Raw genomic sequence first — 13,882 nt, forward strand, 5'->3', positions numbered from 1 at the left:
TGCAATGAAGGTAACACTTTTTAGTATAAAATCATTACAGTTCCTTTTTTTTCTTTTTTTTGTGTTTATGAACTTATATATGTGCTGTTTATGCTAGAAACGTTCAAAGTAACTTGTTTCACTCTAACAGAATGCCCTGAAAATAAGGAGTTCATTAGTACGGTATAAAAAACAAAGTGTCAAAAGTTAATTACCACACAAACAAAATCCTGTTAATTGAAACTGGATTCTTTATTTCTTCACCTCCACTGCAGAAAACATTTTGCCACTTAGGGAGCTTTTTCTAATTTGGGTTTTTCAACTAACTACATGCCCTAATTGGGTGAGCACAGATAATTGTGAAACGCTTAATAAGCAATTGTGTAGTTTCATACTGTCTTTAAGCACTAATGTCACACCATGGTAAAGGCTCGAGATGTGAATAATCTGCCATACCACCTCTTTTTTTATTTCTCCTTTTCTGACAATAGTTAATGACAAGATTATTCATACAGTTTATTTTCTAGTGCTTTGTGCAGTCTAAGCTGAAACGATTGGACTCCTGGATCTCCTTGAAGAGAGTGTATTGTCTGTAATATTTTATTACAGTTTACCAGAGTTCATTTCTGTTTTCCTGATTTAGAGAAAGCCTGGAGCGTCTTTCAATGTTTAAGAAAATAGAAAGAAGACCTATGGCTTGGCCCTGCCAGCTCACTATTGGTTCTAATTTGTCTATAAGGATTGTGGCCTACAAATCAGTAAGTTCATAAAATCATATGTTTTAGTGTACTTTGGCAGCAAGTTGGGTGCAGCTGCAAGTTTTTTCTTTAAAGCTAAGAAAATAAAAGATAAAACAACATCCAAAATAATTATGGTAGAGATTTTATGTGCGTAGAAGCCAGTACATCTAAAACTGTGGTTCCCACAGCAACTCTAACTTCACCATATTGTACACATGTTAAAGAACTAAAATTCACAATGTACAAAAATAGAAGTAATTGCTATCTACACTGTGACACTTAATGGTATTGAGGTTGATGAACCTGATTAAGAATGCTGCAAGTGCGAAGCTTTCTGTTTGGCATCAGTGATATGTCTGCAGCTCAATAAGACTCAATATATATTTCCTAAGCCCTAGGCACGAGAGGAATTATGCACGTGTATGTAAAATGGTGGGTCTAAATGTTTTACCAGCTATTGTTTCAAATCACATCTGTTGTTATTCAGACTTGGAAAAAAAGGTGTATTTTTTTGGCTTGTTTGCTTTGTACTCTTTGGCAGAGCTTGTGCATAGTATGTTTCCCTTACAGTTTATGTGGGTCCTTCACACAGTGCTAGGAAGAAGTAAATGTATTTAAACACAGAAAATGTGCAAAATTCCAGTTATTGAATAATTAATGGATAAGTATATAGTGTGGCAGCATTGATGGGTCTGGTGAAATGGAGATTACTTGGTTTGTATTTGAACCTGAGACCAAGAGTCTGGCCAATGTCACAAGTTTTCAGGAAGATGTATTGTGAAGCTGAAATAGATCTGATTTCTGAGAGATAGGCATACTAGCCCTGAAAGCGATCTCTGCTGCCAGCTTTCTATTTATGCTTATTTATTTTTATTGGGATATTATGTAAGATCTGTACAAGTATGCAGTGAGACTCCCCTCCTGAAGGTCTTTATTTTGTGTGTAAATTAAGCTTGGGAGAGTGAGCAACATGAACTGAGTGACTAGCCCAAAGGCAGCAGTTGGATCAGAGCTAGGAATAGACTTGTGATATCAATGGACATAATCTGTTCTGTCTTTTCTGGTTTCTGAGCAGTTTTCCATTTTTCTTCTCATTCACTAAATACACCATTGATTTCACTAAAGTAGTGATTAAAAAAAAAAGTATTTTTCTTTCCCTGTAGCTGGGAAACATTCACTCATTGCAGATATTTATTCCTTCTTTCCCCTCCCAGTCCTGTAATGCAACTGGGATCTTTTCCTGCCTTTTGGGGAAGTTCTAGTAATATAGGGTATTTTTATCCTGTAGTGTAGTAAGCCTGATACAAAACTTGGGCCATCCAGCTGAATAAGCATTGAATCTTCTTGCATCTTTAACATATATCTTAATGCTTTGTTAAAAGTGTTTATATAGGTGGAGGAAGTAAAATACACAGCAGGTTACATGTTATCCTGTGACTAAAAGACTTTCACAAATGATTTAACGCATGACTTTAATGAGTAATCACGGCAAGTATGCAGTCAATATGATACAGTTCAGGTGCTAAGTCTCATGCAGATAGATCAGTGTGCTAAAAGCACTGTGGTAGCAGTCAGAGATGCATATTTGAGGCTGTCATTATTAGTCCCTTATTAGCAAAATAATGCAGCGCTTGGTCTCAGAATTTTTTGCATGTTCTGGTAAGCAGTCTGAAAGATGTTCCTTCTCTTTCAATTTGGATATAAAGGTCACAGAAGAGAAGGTGAAAAAGGTTTGGACAACTGTGGATGCTAAAACCCTCAGAAAAGATGATGTGCAGAAAGAAACTGTTTACTGCTTGAATGATGATGTTGAGACAGAGGTTCAAAAAGATGATACTATTCAAGGTATGACTTCTTTATGTGCACCCTGAAGACAAACCAAGGTAATGGCTTGTGCTCTTAAATCACTTAAGCATCTTTCAGTTTTATTCTTTGTAGCCTAGCTGTGATCTTAGAGTGTAAGCTCTGTAAGCTGATGGAACACAGACACTGTTATCTTAAAAATTCCTACTTTTGCCAGTAATAGGAATAACAATAATAATACCACCAGGTAGAACTTGGAAGGCACTACAGCTTCCCAAACTGTATTCTCTGGAGGACCATATCTCAGTTCGGTATTGAGCAGTGCTGCTACCTCTATTCTATTTTCAAGTCTTCAGCTGTACTGATAACGTGTACTTTCATAACACTTCCTTTTCTAGATAAGCAACTGCTCTAGATGCTCTGAAATTGGGAAGATGAAACCATGAAAGGAAGGTTTAGTGTTCAAGAGTCTATTAGTTTTGTTTCTGAAATTCTGTGGCAGGTTCAATCTGAGGTAGTGTTATGCAGAATACTTCTTTTATAACCTTCAGCTTGTTTTGGAGCAGATTTAATTCCATAGAAGACTGAAGGCCTCAGAAAAGTGTGAAATAGTCTAGTTTTAAAAAATTGAGTTAGGCAAATATATTTACATTTTTGTGATCTTATGGATATATTTTGTTACTTTTTTTTTTTTTTTTTTCCCCCTTTCTTTCACTGTTTTTATCCCACACAAGGTAGGGCAAGTGGATTAACTGTAAAGGGCAGAACTATTGAGATAACAGTGTAGAAAGTGCTCTCAAATGGATAAAATAAATTGAAAAATTAAGTTCAATACTGTATTTTTTTTATTTAACATCTTTGAATTGTAGCAATCATAGATGTCTCATAGCAGTAGCAGATAAAAATGTCTCAATGACTGTGATTTTTCTTTAAGCAGAAATGATAGGTAAGTACTTGTAGTCTGTTTATGTTTTATAACTTCAAAACTTGTAATAAAATAAAAAAAATACACTTTTTATGTTGCATATATTTTGAAGCATTTGTGATCATTCTCTGCTGATGTCCTGACAGTCTAAGTCGATGAGTAGTTGTGGAATATTAATAAAAAGTGATGAACAGCTCAATGTGAACAAAGAGACCAAAAATTTCTCTATCAGTAAGCAATATCAGTGATATTGCTTACAATTAAAGAGCTGCTGATGCCTCATGGACTTCCGTGGACTTTTTGAAAAATACTATAATCAGACAATATTTTGCATTTGAAGCACCCATACTGAAATTCCATTCATTCTGGCTGTGGGCTTGCTTTTCAGTTTCCAGGAAAATGTATCCGCATATAGTTTTTCATCCAGGGATTTACCTCTATTCGTTCGGCTTTCTTTGCAGCCGAGGATATCGTCCTTAGTCTGTGATAGTATACATAAAGTGACCATGTTATATAAAGTGACCATAATATATATGTTATATATTATATATGTTATATGAAGTGACCATAAATAAAGTGACCAGGGAGGATATTGGAGCTTGAGGTGGGGGAATAAGCAGTTGGAACAGATGATAGCTCTGAGAAGCTAACACCTTCCTGTTTTGTGGAGATATCCCTGTAATGTAAGGCATGGGAAGTAAAACACAAATGCATACAGAGACCACTTCTGCATGCAACCTACACCATTGTGTATGAAGGTGTATCTCACTTCCACTGTTAACACATTTTGTTTTCTGTATCTCTTTTGGTTTCCTGTCCATGCTTTGTGGTATGTTTGGGTTTTTCTCTGTTACGTTTGCGATGAGTGTTGCCGTCTATATGCTGAAATCTATTCTGATTTGCTTAAATCTATTCTGCAAGCATAACTTTGTTGGGCAAGATGTTCAGTTTCCTTGTTTTCTGCTCTCTATGAGGGTAGCTGTGTTACATAAAACAATGTACAGGGAGTGCAACTGCTGTTCATGAAGTACAAAATGTTTCTATGGGTGTATGGTTTTTTTTGTTAACAGGGAAAGTAATTTGATGAGTGTGTGTGGAGCATAGCTGCGGGGCATGAATGATTGTTAAAATACTCGGAGAGCTAATTTCGGTTTTAGAATTGTAGGGCCATATGCTTACCAGATGCTCTTGTCTTATTCTCCAGGGTTTCGCTATGGGAGTGATATAGTTCCTTTTTCCAAGGAAGACGAAGAGCAAATGAAATACAAAACAGAAGCAAAATGCTTTTCTGTTTTGGGATTCAGCAGATCCTCTCAGGTACAGTACTAAACCTGTTCCCATTCAACTACCTGGGTTGTTCAAACAATTGATTTCAGTTTGAATTCACTAAAGTTGTGGTGTTGTACTGGATTCCAGTATTAGGAAAGGGGCATCTGCAGTCGTGTATACAGGGGTGACTTGACTTTTCATTCCAGTACATATAAACAGTATGTAGTCTTGTGAGGACAGGAGTTCATAAATGTGGCCATTGGGCCCTCAAGTTAAGGAAGAACCACTGAACTCAGATCTCTGTGAAGTGCAGGCAAGAGGTATTGTAGTTTCATTTCATCTCACGAACTTAAATAGTGATGCCAGATCTGCAAGAGAAGATCTCTTCTGTTCAGATTATGCAATAGCCTTTTTGGGTTTTGTCCAGCCATGACAGCAGAAGGGGTCTCTCTCTAAACGTTAAAGAAATGTTAAAGAAAGCCTGAGAACTGACTGGGTTTATTCTCATTTCCATGAGGATTAGTTTGTGAACTGTGACTTGCTTCTTGTTTCTACTATAACAAAACCTAAATGTAGCAAGGACTTCACAGAACTTAGATGAAGATAACATCGTTCAAAAGCTCTTCATATTTCAGTGAGATGCTTGGTGTTTATATGCACTTACCTGTACTTGTGATACTAACTTCACCATTCATTTTACCTGGAAGATGAAAGAAACTTACATTGAGCAAGTACCTTAATAAAAGCTATCCAGCACAAGGTGATTTCCTGCAGAAAATCCAGGAGTTGAGCATTAGGGAAGCCTTAGGCAAAGGCTTAAGAAAACCCTTCTTGAAGCAGGGCATACGAGGAGAAAGTACAGAGGTGTGAGCACCAGTATTTGCTAGTAATGTTAAGCTGCTCCCACTCTTTCTTCTCCAGGATATTGCACAGGGTGACTGAAAGTTTACTCTTGGAGTTCTCTGCAGCCAGTCCCTTTCACCAATCAGAAAGAAAATCATAGGGCAGCACTGCACCCTCTTGCTCTTCTTTGGAATGTCTTGCTGTCTGACCAAAATAGTACCCGTGATGAAGGCCGGGGAATAGTTACCTTTACCAGGAAGGAGAGATACTAATGAAATAGGAAGTATCTGTGGGAGCTTGCTCCCAAATGGATGTTACTAAACATATTTTTACTTTACAGTACAGATGGCACAGAGACCCCTGCATGTTGCTAGATATGCCCTTAGATCATTGCAGTGTGGTGGTCCAAAGCACATTATTAACTCAGCCTACAGCTGAGTCTTACTGTCTTCATTTAATTCCACAAGATGTATTTCACCATGTGCAGTGTTTTCTTATGCTGGAGGCTGGTCTCCTATTTTGGCTTGAAGTCCAACTTTTATTTTAAACAGAAACTAAGGAAAACAATGAAAAAATCATGCTCCTGTAAGTGAGCTGCTATTTCACATGGATTTCCCCCACACACACTATTCGTCAGATAATGTGTTAATACTTTCAAATACATAGTTAATAATTAATTATAGAATGCAGTTAATTGTAGGATTATTCTTGATTCACGTAAATATGCCTCAGTTATCAAATTGGTTTATATTTTCTCAGTGCACAAAATATGTATTGCTTTTGATATTTTTTTATGATGTGCTTCTCTTGTTTGTGGATTTCATAATGCATAGGAGTTACATCTCAACTAAAGCGTGCTCTGATTCTGTAACTAGGAGTGTGAGTAATTATGCCCAATAATAGTTGTGTAGACATCAGTGCAATAAAATTATTCAGGTGTGATTGCAGAATTAAAATTACACTGTTTAGATAATGATATCAGGAAGTTTTCAACTATGACTGGAATTTTCAAAACCTATGCTTTCCTTATGTTTTGGTTCTGGAATTTTATTGTTTGGAATCATAATATTGACACTATTCAAATGTATGTTTTGTATTGTTTCTTTAAAAAACTTTGGAGAAAAGATAATTTATTATTAACTAGAGAAACTGGAACAGCTTCAAATACATAATTAAAGAAGGAATAGAACCACCTTATATTATTTTTCTGAGTTATTCACATCCCTCAGGAAAGAAGATCAGAGGCCGCTTAAACTTTGATTTTTAATTTATAAGTAATGCCATGTAAATCAAGAAATAATACTTGAAAATATTACAACGGGACCTTTTTTCCCAAACAAAAAAGATGTAGGGATATACACGTATGGTTATTTATACTATACTGAACATAAAATTTCCTGAGTTTTTAAAGACAGAACAGCAAAGAATAATGGCAGGTAGAATAATCTGAGTTGAAGAATCGTGCAGTAATATTTAAAACAGCTCTGCTTGGATGCAAGTTGTCTCTGACTTCAGCAGCATTATGGTAATTTGCTAAATAATGAAACTCCAGGTTAGTTTGGAGACAGTAATTTGAAGAGATTTTTCTGTAACAAAGAAAGGTAATTTTAACCAGTGTTCATAGTAGTATGCAGTCTTAGTGACCGGTTTTCTGCTGTTGCAGTGTTTCTCTGGGTGTGTCTCAGTTTCTGTAGCTCCAGCTATTGCAGCAATAACCCTTGTTGAAACCATTTTTTTTTTTGGGGGAGTGTGTGGGGTCGTGCAGCCATGGTCATGAACAGCATAAACTCTGCTAACAGAAGTGCTTCTTTGCCAGCACAGGCGCGTATACTCCAGGTTGATGTTGAAGTAGCTTTATTAATTAGGGATGTGACTTTTTCAGCTCCTTTTTGACGTATCTTTGCTAGGAAAATTTAATAGCATAGATGTGGTGTCAATTAGGTTTAGGCCTTTTATTAACTACTGTGGTTTTTCACACTGACTTTTGAATTACTGCAGTATTATTCAGACTGGTAACAGCTGCAGGTACTGTAGTTTTTTATTCCTGCTCATCAATGAAGGTATGAGAATATCCAGCTGAATATGACTGAATATCCATATTGAGTGATAAATGAAGGTATGAAGCATATACAAGGCTTTAACTTCTATGCACAGTATTGAAATTTTGTGGCTTCTCACTTGAGTAATATGTTAGTTGTTTCATAATTTCATTGGTCCAGTTGCATCAATGACATTTTCTTTAGGTCAGGCTAACTCTTGACCATTTGAATCTGTAGATCCAGAGGCATTGCTACATGGGCAACCAGGTTTTGAAGGTCTTTGCAGCAAAAGATGATGAGGTAAGATGAACTGAAGTTTAATGCTAAGGGTGTTTTGCTGTCAAACAAAGAATAATAGTGGCACTTGAGATTGTCCTGTCTTTCTGTGTAAATAAGACAAATAGTTTTAATGGAGGCTAGGTAGATCTTGTTCCGTTGCCCATTAGGATGAAAAGAAGTTGGATTAGACCCCAAATGAATACCTTATCTCATGAATAATGAATAAGTATTATGCTTGTGCAAGAGCATGGGAAACCTGGAATTGGTGCTTAAGTCCATTCACACGCAGAGCAACAGCAAGCTCTGTCACTGTGTTATTTAGAGCAGACCTCCAAATTATTTTAAATATCAGAGATAAAAATCTCACTGTATAGTGCTGTGATGTGTTCCTTTAAGGGTCTGTCTTCCCTCTCTTTCTCTCTCTCTTGTAATATTTCTGGGAGCTCTTCACGCGTAGTGGAAAAGGTGGAACGTGCTGGATCTGAAGTTTGCTCAGCTTTGAACTGATCCACTATCATGAGATTTGACCTTTCTGCTTCTTCATTTTTCAAACATGAAAAATGCTTGTGTTGAAGTTATAGCTGAAATGGGAACTAGTCTTGAGTGAATCAATGCTGTAGAATTCACTATGAAAGATGTATTTCAGCAGACTAATGACAACTTGCATGACTCTGTGGACTTCTTTTTTTTTTCCCCTCCAGAATGCAGCAGTTGCTTTTTCTGCCCTTGTTCATGCATTGGATGAGTTGAAAGTAGTAGCTGTAGTACGTTATGCTTATGATAGAAGATGCAACCCACAAATTGGATCAGCTTTTCCATATATTAAGGATGCATATGAGGTAATTTTGCACGCTTAGCTTTCTGTAGAAAGCTTCCATACTGATGCTTTACAAATACCAATTAATAAAATATCATATTCAAACCATATGCAGTGTTTTGTAATACAGGAAGAAACCAGTGTGACTTTTCAGTCATAGTACCAAGTCTTAGGACAAAGAGGTAATAAATTGTAAGAAAATTCTCTAGAAAAAATATGCGGAAAAATAATGTAATATGATTCCACTAGTATCCTCTATATTACAGGTTTAAATAATACTGATTTTTGTTTCAATAACATAGTAATAATTTCATTTTATTATCCTGGAAAAATCAAATTTTTTGGTATCTAGAAACAATGTAATCGCATAGTTATGTAATAAGTTGCCACTGCTTTTTTGCTGTGTTACTACCTACCTCTCCGCATACGATCTGATTCTGGATTCTTTCAGTTTCTTAAACTGTGGATTTATTTCCAGGTTGCTTGGTAGTGCAAAATTTGAATTTGATAGTTGATGTGGCATTTCAAGCGTGTCCAACTAGGCTGTTGTCATTAGATTTCCAAGTCAACTGGACCTGAGGGGAGGAGCACACAGCATTTAAAGCTGTTGTTCAAATTCATCTGGAGTTAGGAAGACAGTATTTACTTGAAAAGGTTATTTTAAAAAACAGGAGGGAAAAAAAGTGTGTTTCTTAGAAACAAACAGAAGTTCTGCTTGCAGCATAATCATATATGAAATATATATATAAAACATTCTGAGACACCCGGAAGCAACACATCAGTATTTTTGCAGCGTGTTTCCACTGATCTTACTTACGAGAGACTATTGAAAGAGCTAGATGCGTATATAGCATGGCAAAGCAGTGACGAAGGTGGGGGCGGACATAACAATCTTCAGACTTTTGAAGGGCATAAACATAAAGGATGGAAAGGAATTATTTAGGGTGGTATGAACTGGAGGAGGTATTTGAATGAAGAAAAAATGAGGCTGAGAATGTCAAAAAAACAAAACCAACTTTTGACTTTGAAACACAAGAAGCTGTGATGAAACCTCCCAAAGCTTATGTGACTTATTTAAAGCTTGGCTGGTTGGAACTCTGTACAAGAAAAATGGATTGGATGATCTGAAAGGTCTTTTTTCTACCAGTAGAAAAATGAGGAGTGTAGCCATCACTATATTATAAAATAATTCTGTTTTATTCTGCTTAAAACTGTGTTGCTCTGTAAATATTTTATTTGAATATTTTGATACACACAGATATTATATCTTTGGATTTTTCTTATGTTTATATTGCCCTGATAGGGCACTCTGGGATATTATAGATTGTTTTCTTCAGGCTCAGTTTCTTCTTTTGCCTCACTTAGTGTCTCATCTATGTGCAACTACCCTACATGGAAGACTTAAGACAGTATATATTTTCATCCTTGAAAAACAATAAAAAATACATTCCTACAGGTAAGATAGTAATTCACTGGGCGGCTGGACAAAGTAACTTATTTATCTTCATTTAAGATTCTCTAAAAGGGAATATTTGACTTTCCAATGAACACATAAGCTTTGTCATTATTTTGACTTAGGAAGAACAGCCCTGTCCCTTTGGGAATACATTATGGTGATGTGGTCTTGACGAGTAAAGCGTGTAGCAAAACTTTACCAGCAAGCTAAGCAGACTTGACGTTTGTCTGCAGTCTTTTAAAACTGTCCTGTTAAATGACTTCTGGCTTGGGTTATGGGATTAATAGTCTCACAGGATCCTCATGATAGAGAGCAGACATTTAGTCCTCTGTATCCTTTGATCTTTGAACTCATTTGTGAGACTAAATGGGCAAACCTTGTGGGAGCTACAATATGTGATTAGCTAGCTAGAACTAGAACAGAGGCATCAGTTTCATTCATGCAAAGCTGATCCTGTAGCCAGTTACAGTATGACCTGTTAATATAATGTACAAGACAAAGACTGTATTTTCTGTGGTGTGTTGTTTTTCGGTTTTTTTTTTCAAAGCGTGCACTTACTGGTGTCCAGGTTCAGATGGAGGGTGTCTTTGGAGTTTGACTCACTGTTCTGAGAATTTTGCACAGCAATGAGTTTAGATGGATGTAGTTTAAAATCAACTCCCACTTCTAAAATTTTTTATGAAATTCACTGAATGGGTATCTGCACATCAGGGTATATAAAGCATGCTGGGTTGTTTCTGAAACAGTTTCTGTTTTCTTGTCTCTAACCACCAGCTTGAGAATAAATCTCAAACCAGACTTACCAGAGCAATAGTTGACTATTGTGAACTGTGTTAATTTGCCATCAGAACTGTAAAAATTTATATTATGCCCTTTAGTTCTTCAAATCAACTGTTCTCCTTATTTTCTACATGGCCTATAAACCTGTTGCAAATAAAAACATCTTGAAAAAGAAGAAAAATGGAAGCAGAAAGGTAGCAATAATTGTGGTCTTGGGGGAAGAGAAAAGCTTTATGATTTTACGTTGTAGTCTTTAAATAAAGCAGAGTGTTTATTATTGTGTCCATTATCCTTATTCTTTATTGGCATGTTTATATCTGTAGTGTATTCCGTAGCATGTAATGACTTGGTCAAAATCGCACGTTCTGAAGTGAATCTTCATTTATAAATTGTTTCAAGAAATGCATCCGTGTGTTTACTTTTTCTTTGTATGTGATTGCTGCCTTAGCGGATCAGTTATCTGCTGTTGACTCTTTGATTGATTCTATGAATTTGGTTTATGAAGCTGATGACGGAGAAACTTTTGAGGACCTGTTTAAGCCCAGCAAAATTCCAAACCCTCATTTTCAGAGGTTGTATCAGGTGAGATGAACTAAATGACATTTTTAAAAACCTTGTTTTGTAAGACTTTTCACCTTTCTGTCTTTGATTTGTGTTGGGAAGATCTGTGTTGTGAAGATGGGAATATAAATTCTTTTGTATGTAAGTAGCAAGTAGGGTAGCCAGTGATTTCTATGTTGTCTCTGACATAGACTTTATTCTTAAATTTTCCAGTTTCCAGGAAGGAAAGAAAATTGCACCTGTGCTGAGGTCTCTGCAACAGCATCAGCGATATTCACAGGACCTAGACTAGACAAATTAAAACTTGCTTGGGTATCTCAACACTGTATTGCAGTGATCATGGTGTGGACATAGTCTCAGTCTTCAGCTTCTGGGCAAAGAGAGAAACTGACTGAAAATCAGGGATCTCTTAACTTCTCAGTCTGTATCCCGTCAAATCTTGACCAGTCACTTTTCTGTCCATTGTTGCATCAGGCAGTGGTTCCAAAACAGATCAGTCTGAGGTGAACTTGGTCAGTAGTAAATGGTTAACACTGTTGACATTTGTTATTCCGTTTGGGTGTCTGAGCTGATGCACTTCATAGGCGAGCTGAACAGTTCACACTTCTTGCAGTTATTGTATCAAGCTGTCTATATTTTGATTTACATTCTTTTCATATCATGGAGATTTTCATTGCAACTGTGAGGATGAGAGACTTAATTATGCTTTGGAAGTCAAGTGTTCAGAAAATGACACAGCAAATTCAAAAATAAAGAAAATGATGTTACAACTTATGCAGCTGCAGAATTGTATACAGAACCATGGAGATATATTGAGTGCATGACTCCACTCTGAAAATTGACCAGAAATGGTATTAAAGCAACCATGTTCATCATATCTCAACAATTCCAAATGAATTGTTTTCAGTTTAGAAGTTTTGTGGGTTTTTTTAAATAAAGAAACCTTACCCTGGCATCCAAAAGCCATGCTACCTCAGTATTGTCAAAAGAACCAAAGGATCTGAAGGTCATATATATGTTTCAGGAATATATGTAAGCCCGCTCTTTTCAAATCTTACTGTGATTGAAACTCGAAGAACTCAGTGTTCCCTTCAAATTCTGCCAGTCATATTGTCAAGACAGTATGTAACTGAATGCAAGATTTGGTCAGTAGAAGGTTATTGCTGGGCAAGAGCTTAAAGTGGGTTGATCTCTGCATGGCTAATATTTTAGGAAGGATTTTAAAGCTTGGGCATTACAAATTAAATATGGGTTTGCTTGTAAATGAAACACATAGGGGATAGAATATCCTCTATTATATTGCTGAATACAATTTTGCTGCCTCCTGGTTCAGTAGATATTGCCTGTCAATGACAGATGTTTCTCTAGGTGTGTGCCATTTGTCTTCTAGAACAGTATGATGGTGTTGTCCCAGCAGTTGAGTCAGGGGCTGCTAGAAGAGAGTAACTGCGTAAATCACCAATTTCCTTAGAGGGTAATAGGATTTTGTAAGGGTGAATGCTACTGGTGGAAAAAGTATTTATTGATTGTTTCGATGTGCTGGGTAGTACACAGTTCCTGTCCACAGTGCTTGCTGTTTATAAAGCCCTAAATTACCCGTCCTTTTAGTGCTTTCTTTTGGCCATGCACAGCCCCATTTTTTTTTTTTGTCATGGTTACAAAACTGCTATTAATCTGTGTAAGTTGCAAAAAGATTGTTCTCTCTTTTGCTGCAAACATGTTCCAGATTCTTAATATTTTGCTCTTAGACCAAGTGGCACTGCTGATTCCTTAAGAACTACAAAGGAAAATTATACTTCATCTTTTGAATGTAGCCAGTAAATTGATTGGGCTAAACAGGACCTATAAATAGTTTGGAAAAATAAGTCCAAAGAAAGGATGAACTTCTTAATTTCCTTGCTCTGTTACCTTATGAAGATATTTGGAATGATAAGTGACAAGAGCCAGGATTTAAACAGAAGCATCGAGCTAAATTATATCTCTGGAAGTAGTGGTAGGCATCAGGAAATGACAGAGTGGGTGGAAAGGAGTTGTTAATGCTTGCTGGAGTGGAAGATGAGGAATATCCTACATCCAGAGTTTCAACTTATATTTCTTGCTTCAAGAAAAGCCTGAGTGAACTTCCATTGCTTTTGTGGTAGCAGAATTCCAACATCACTGTTGTTCCTCTCAAATACAGGGATTTGAAACACGTATGATATTTGGGGAACACAGTGCATTTTATTTGATAGCCAAATAAACAAATTCCTCTGTACTGAGACAGGTCTGGGGGAAGGCTTGTGAGGACAGTAGCCTGCAGCATCACATATTTCATGGGATCCAGCTGCAGAGTCTGCCTCTAAATATGCTGTAGTGGCTCTTGTGTAAAGTGTGTAAGTGACCTTAGAGGAC

At 36.6% G+C, this 13,882-nt stretch overlaps 1 protein-coding gene across 4 annotated transcripts in view; it reads left to right on the forward strand.

Moving 5' to 3' along the window:
- XRCC5 (X-ray repair cross complementing 5) overlaps window positions 1–13,882 on the forward strand; it is a 65,603-nt gene that overhangs the window by 24,475 nt on the left and 27,246 nt on the right. For all 4 annotated transcript variants that reach the window (XM_030486412.1, XM_030486410.1, XM_030486411.1 and 1 more), the window contains exons 7-13: window positions 623–737; window positions 2,426–2,564; window positions 4,652–4,764; window positions 7,836–7,898; window positions 8,579–8,716; window positions 10,060–10,150; window positions 11,379–11,512. In XM_030486412.1, coding sequence (XP_030342272.1) covers window positions 623–737; window positions 2,426–2,564; window positions 4,652–4,764; window positions 7,836–7,898; window positions 8,579–8,716; window positions 10,060–10,150; window positions 11,379–11,512 — 793 coding nt within the window. The remainder of the gene's footprint in view (window positions 1–622; window positions 738–2,425; window positions 2,565–4,651; window positions 4,765–7,835; window positions 7,899–8,578; window positions 8,717–10,059; window positions 10,151–11,378; window positions 11,513–13,882) is intronic.

Source organism: Strigops habroptila, chromosome 5, assembly GCF_004027225.2.
Source record: "Strigops habroptila isolate Jane chromosome 5, bStrHab1.2.pri, whole genome shotgun sequence".
Taxonomy (NCBI): domain Eukaryota; kingdom Metazoa; phylum Chordata; class Aves; order Psittaciformes; family Psittacidae; genus Strigops; species Strigops habroptila.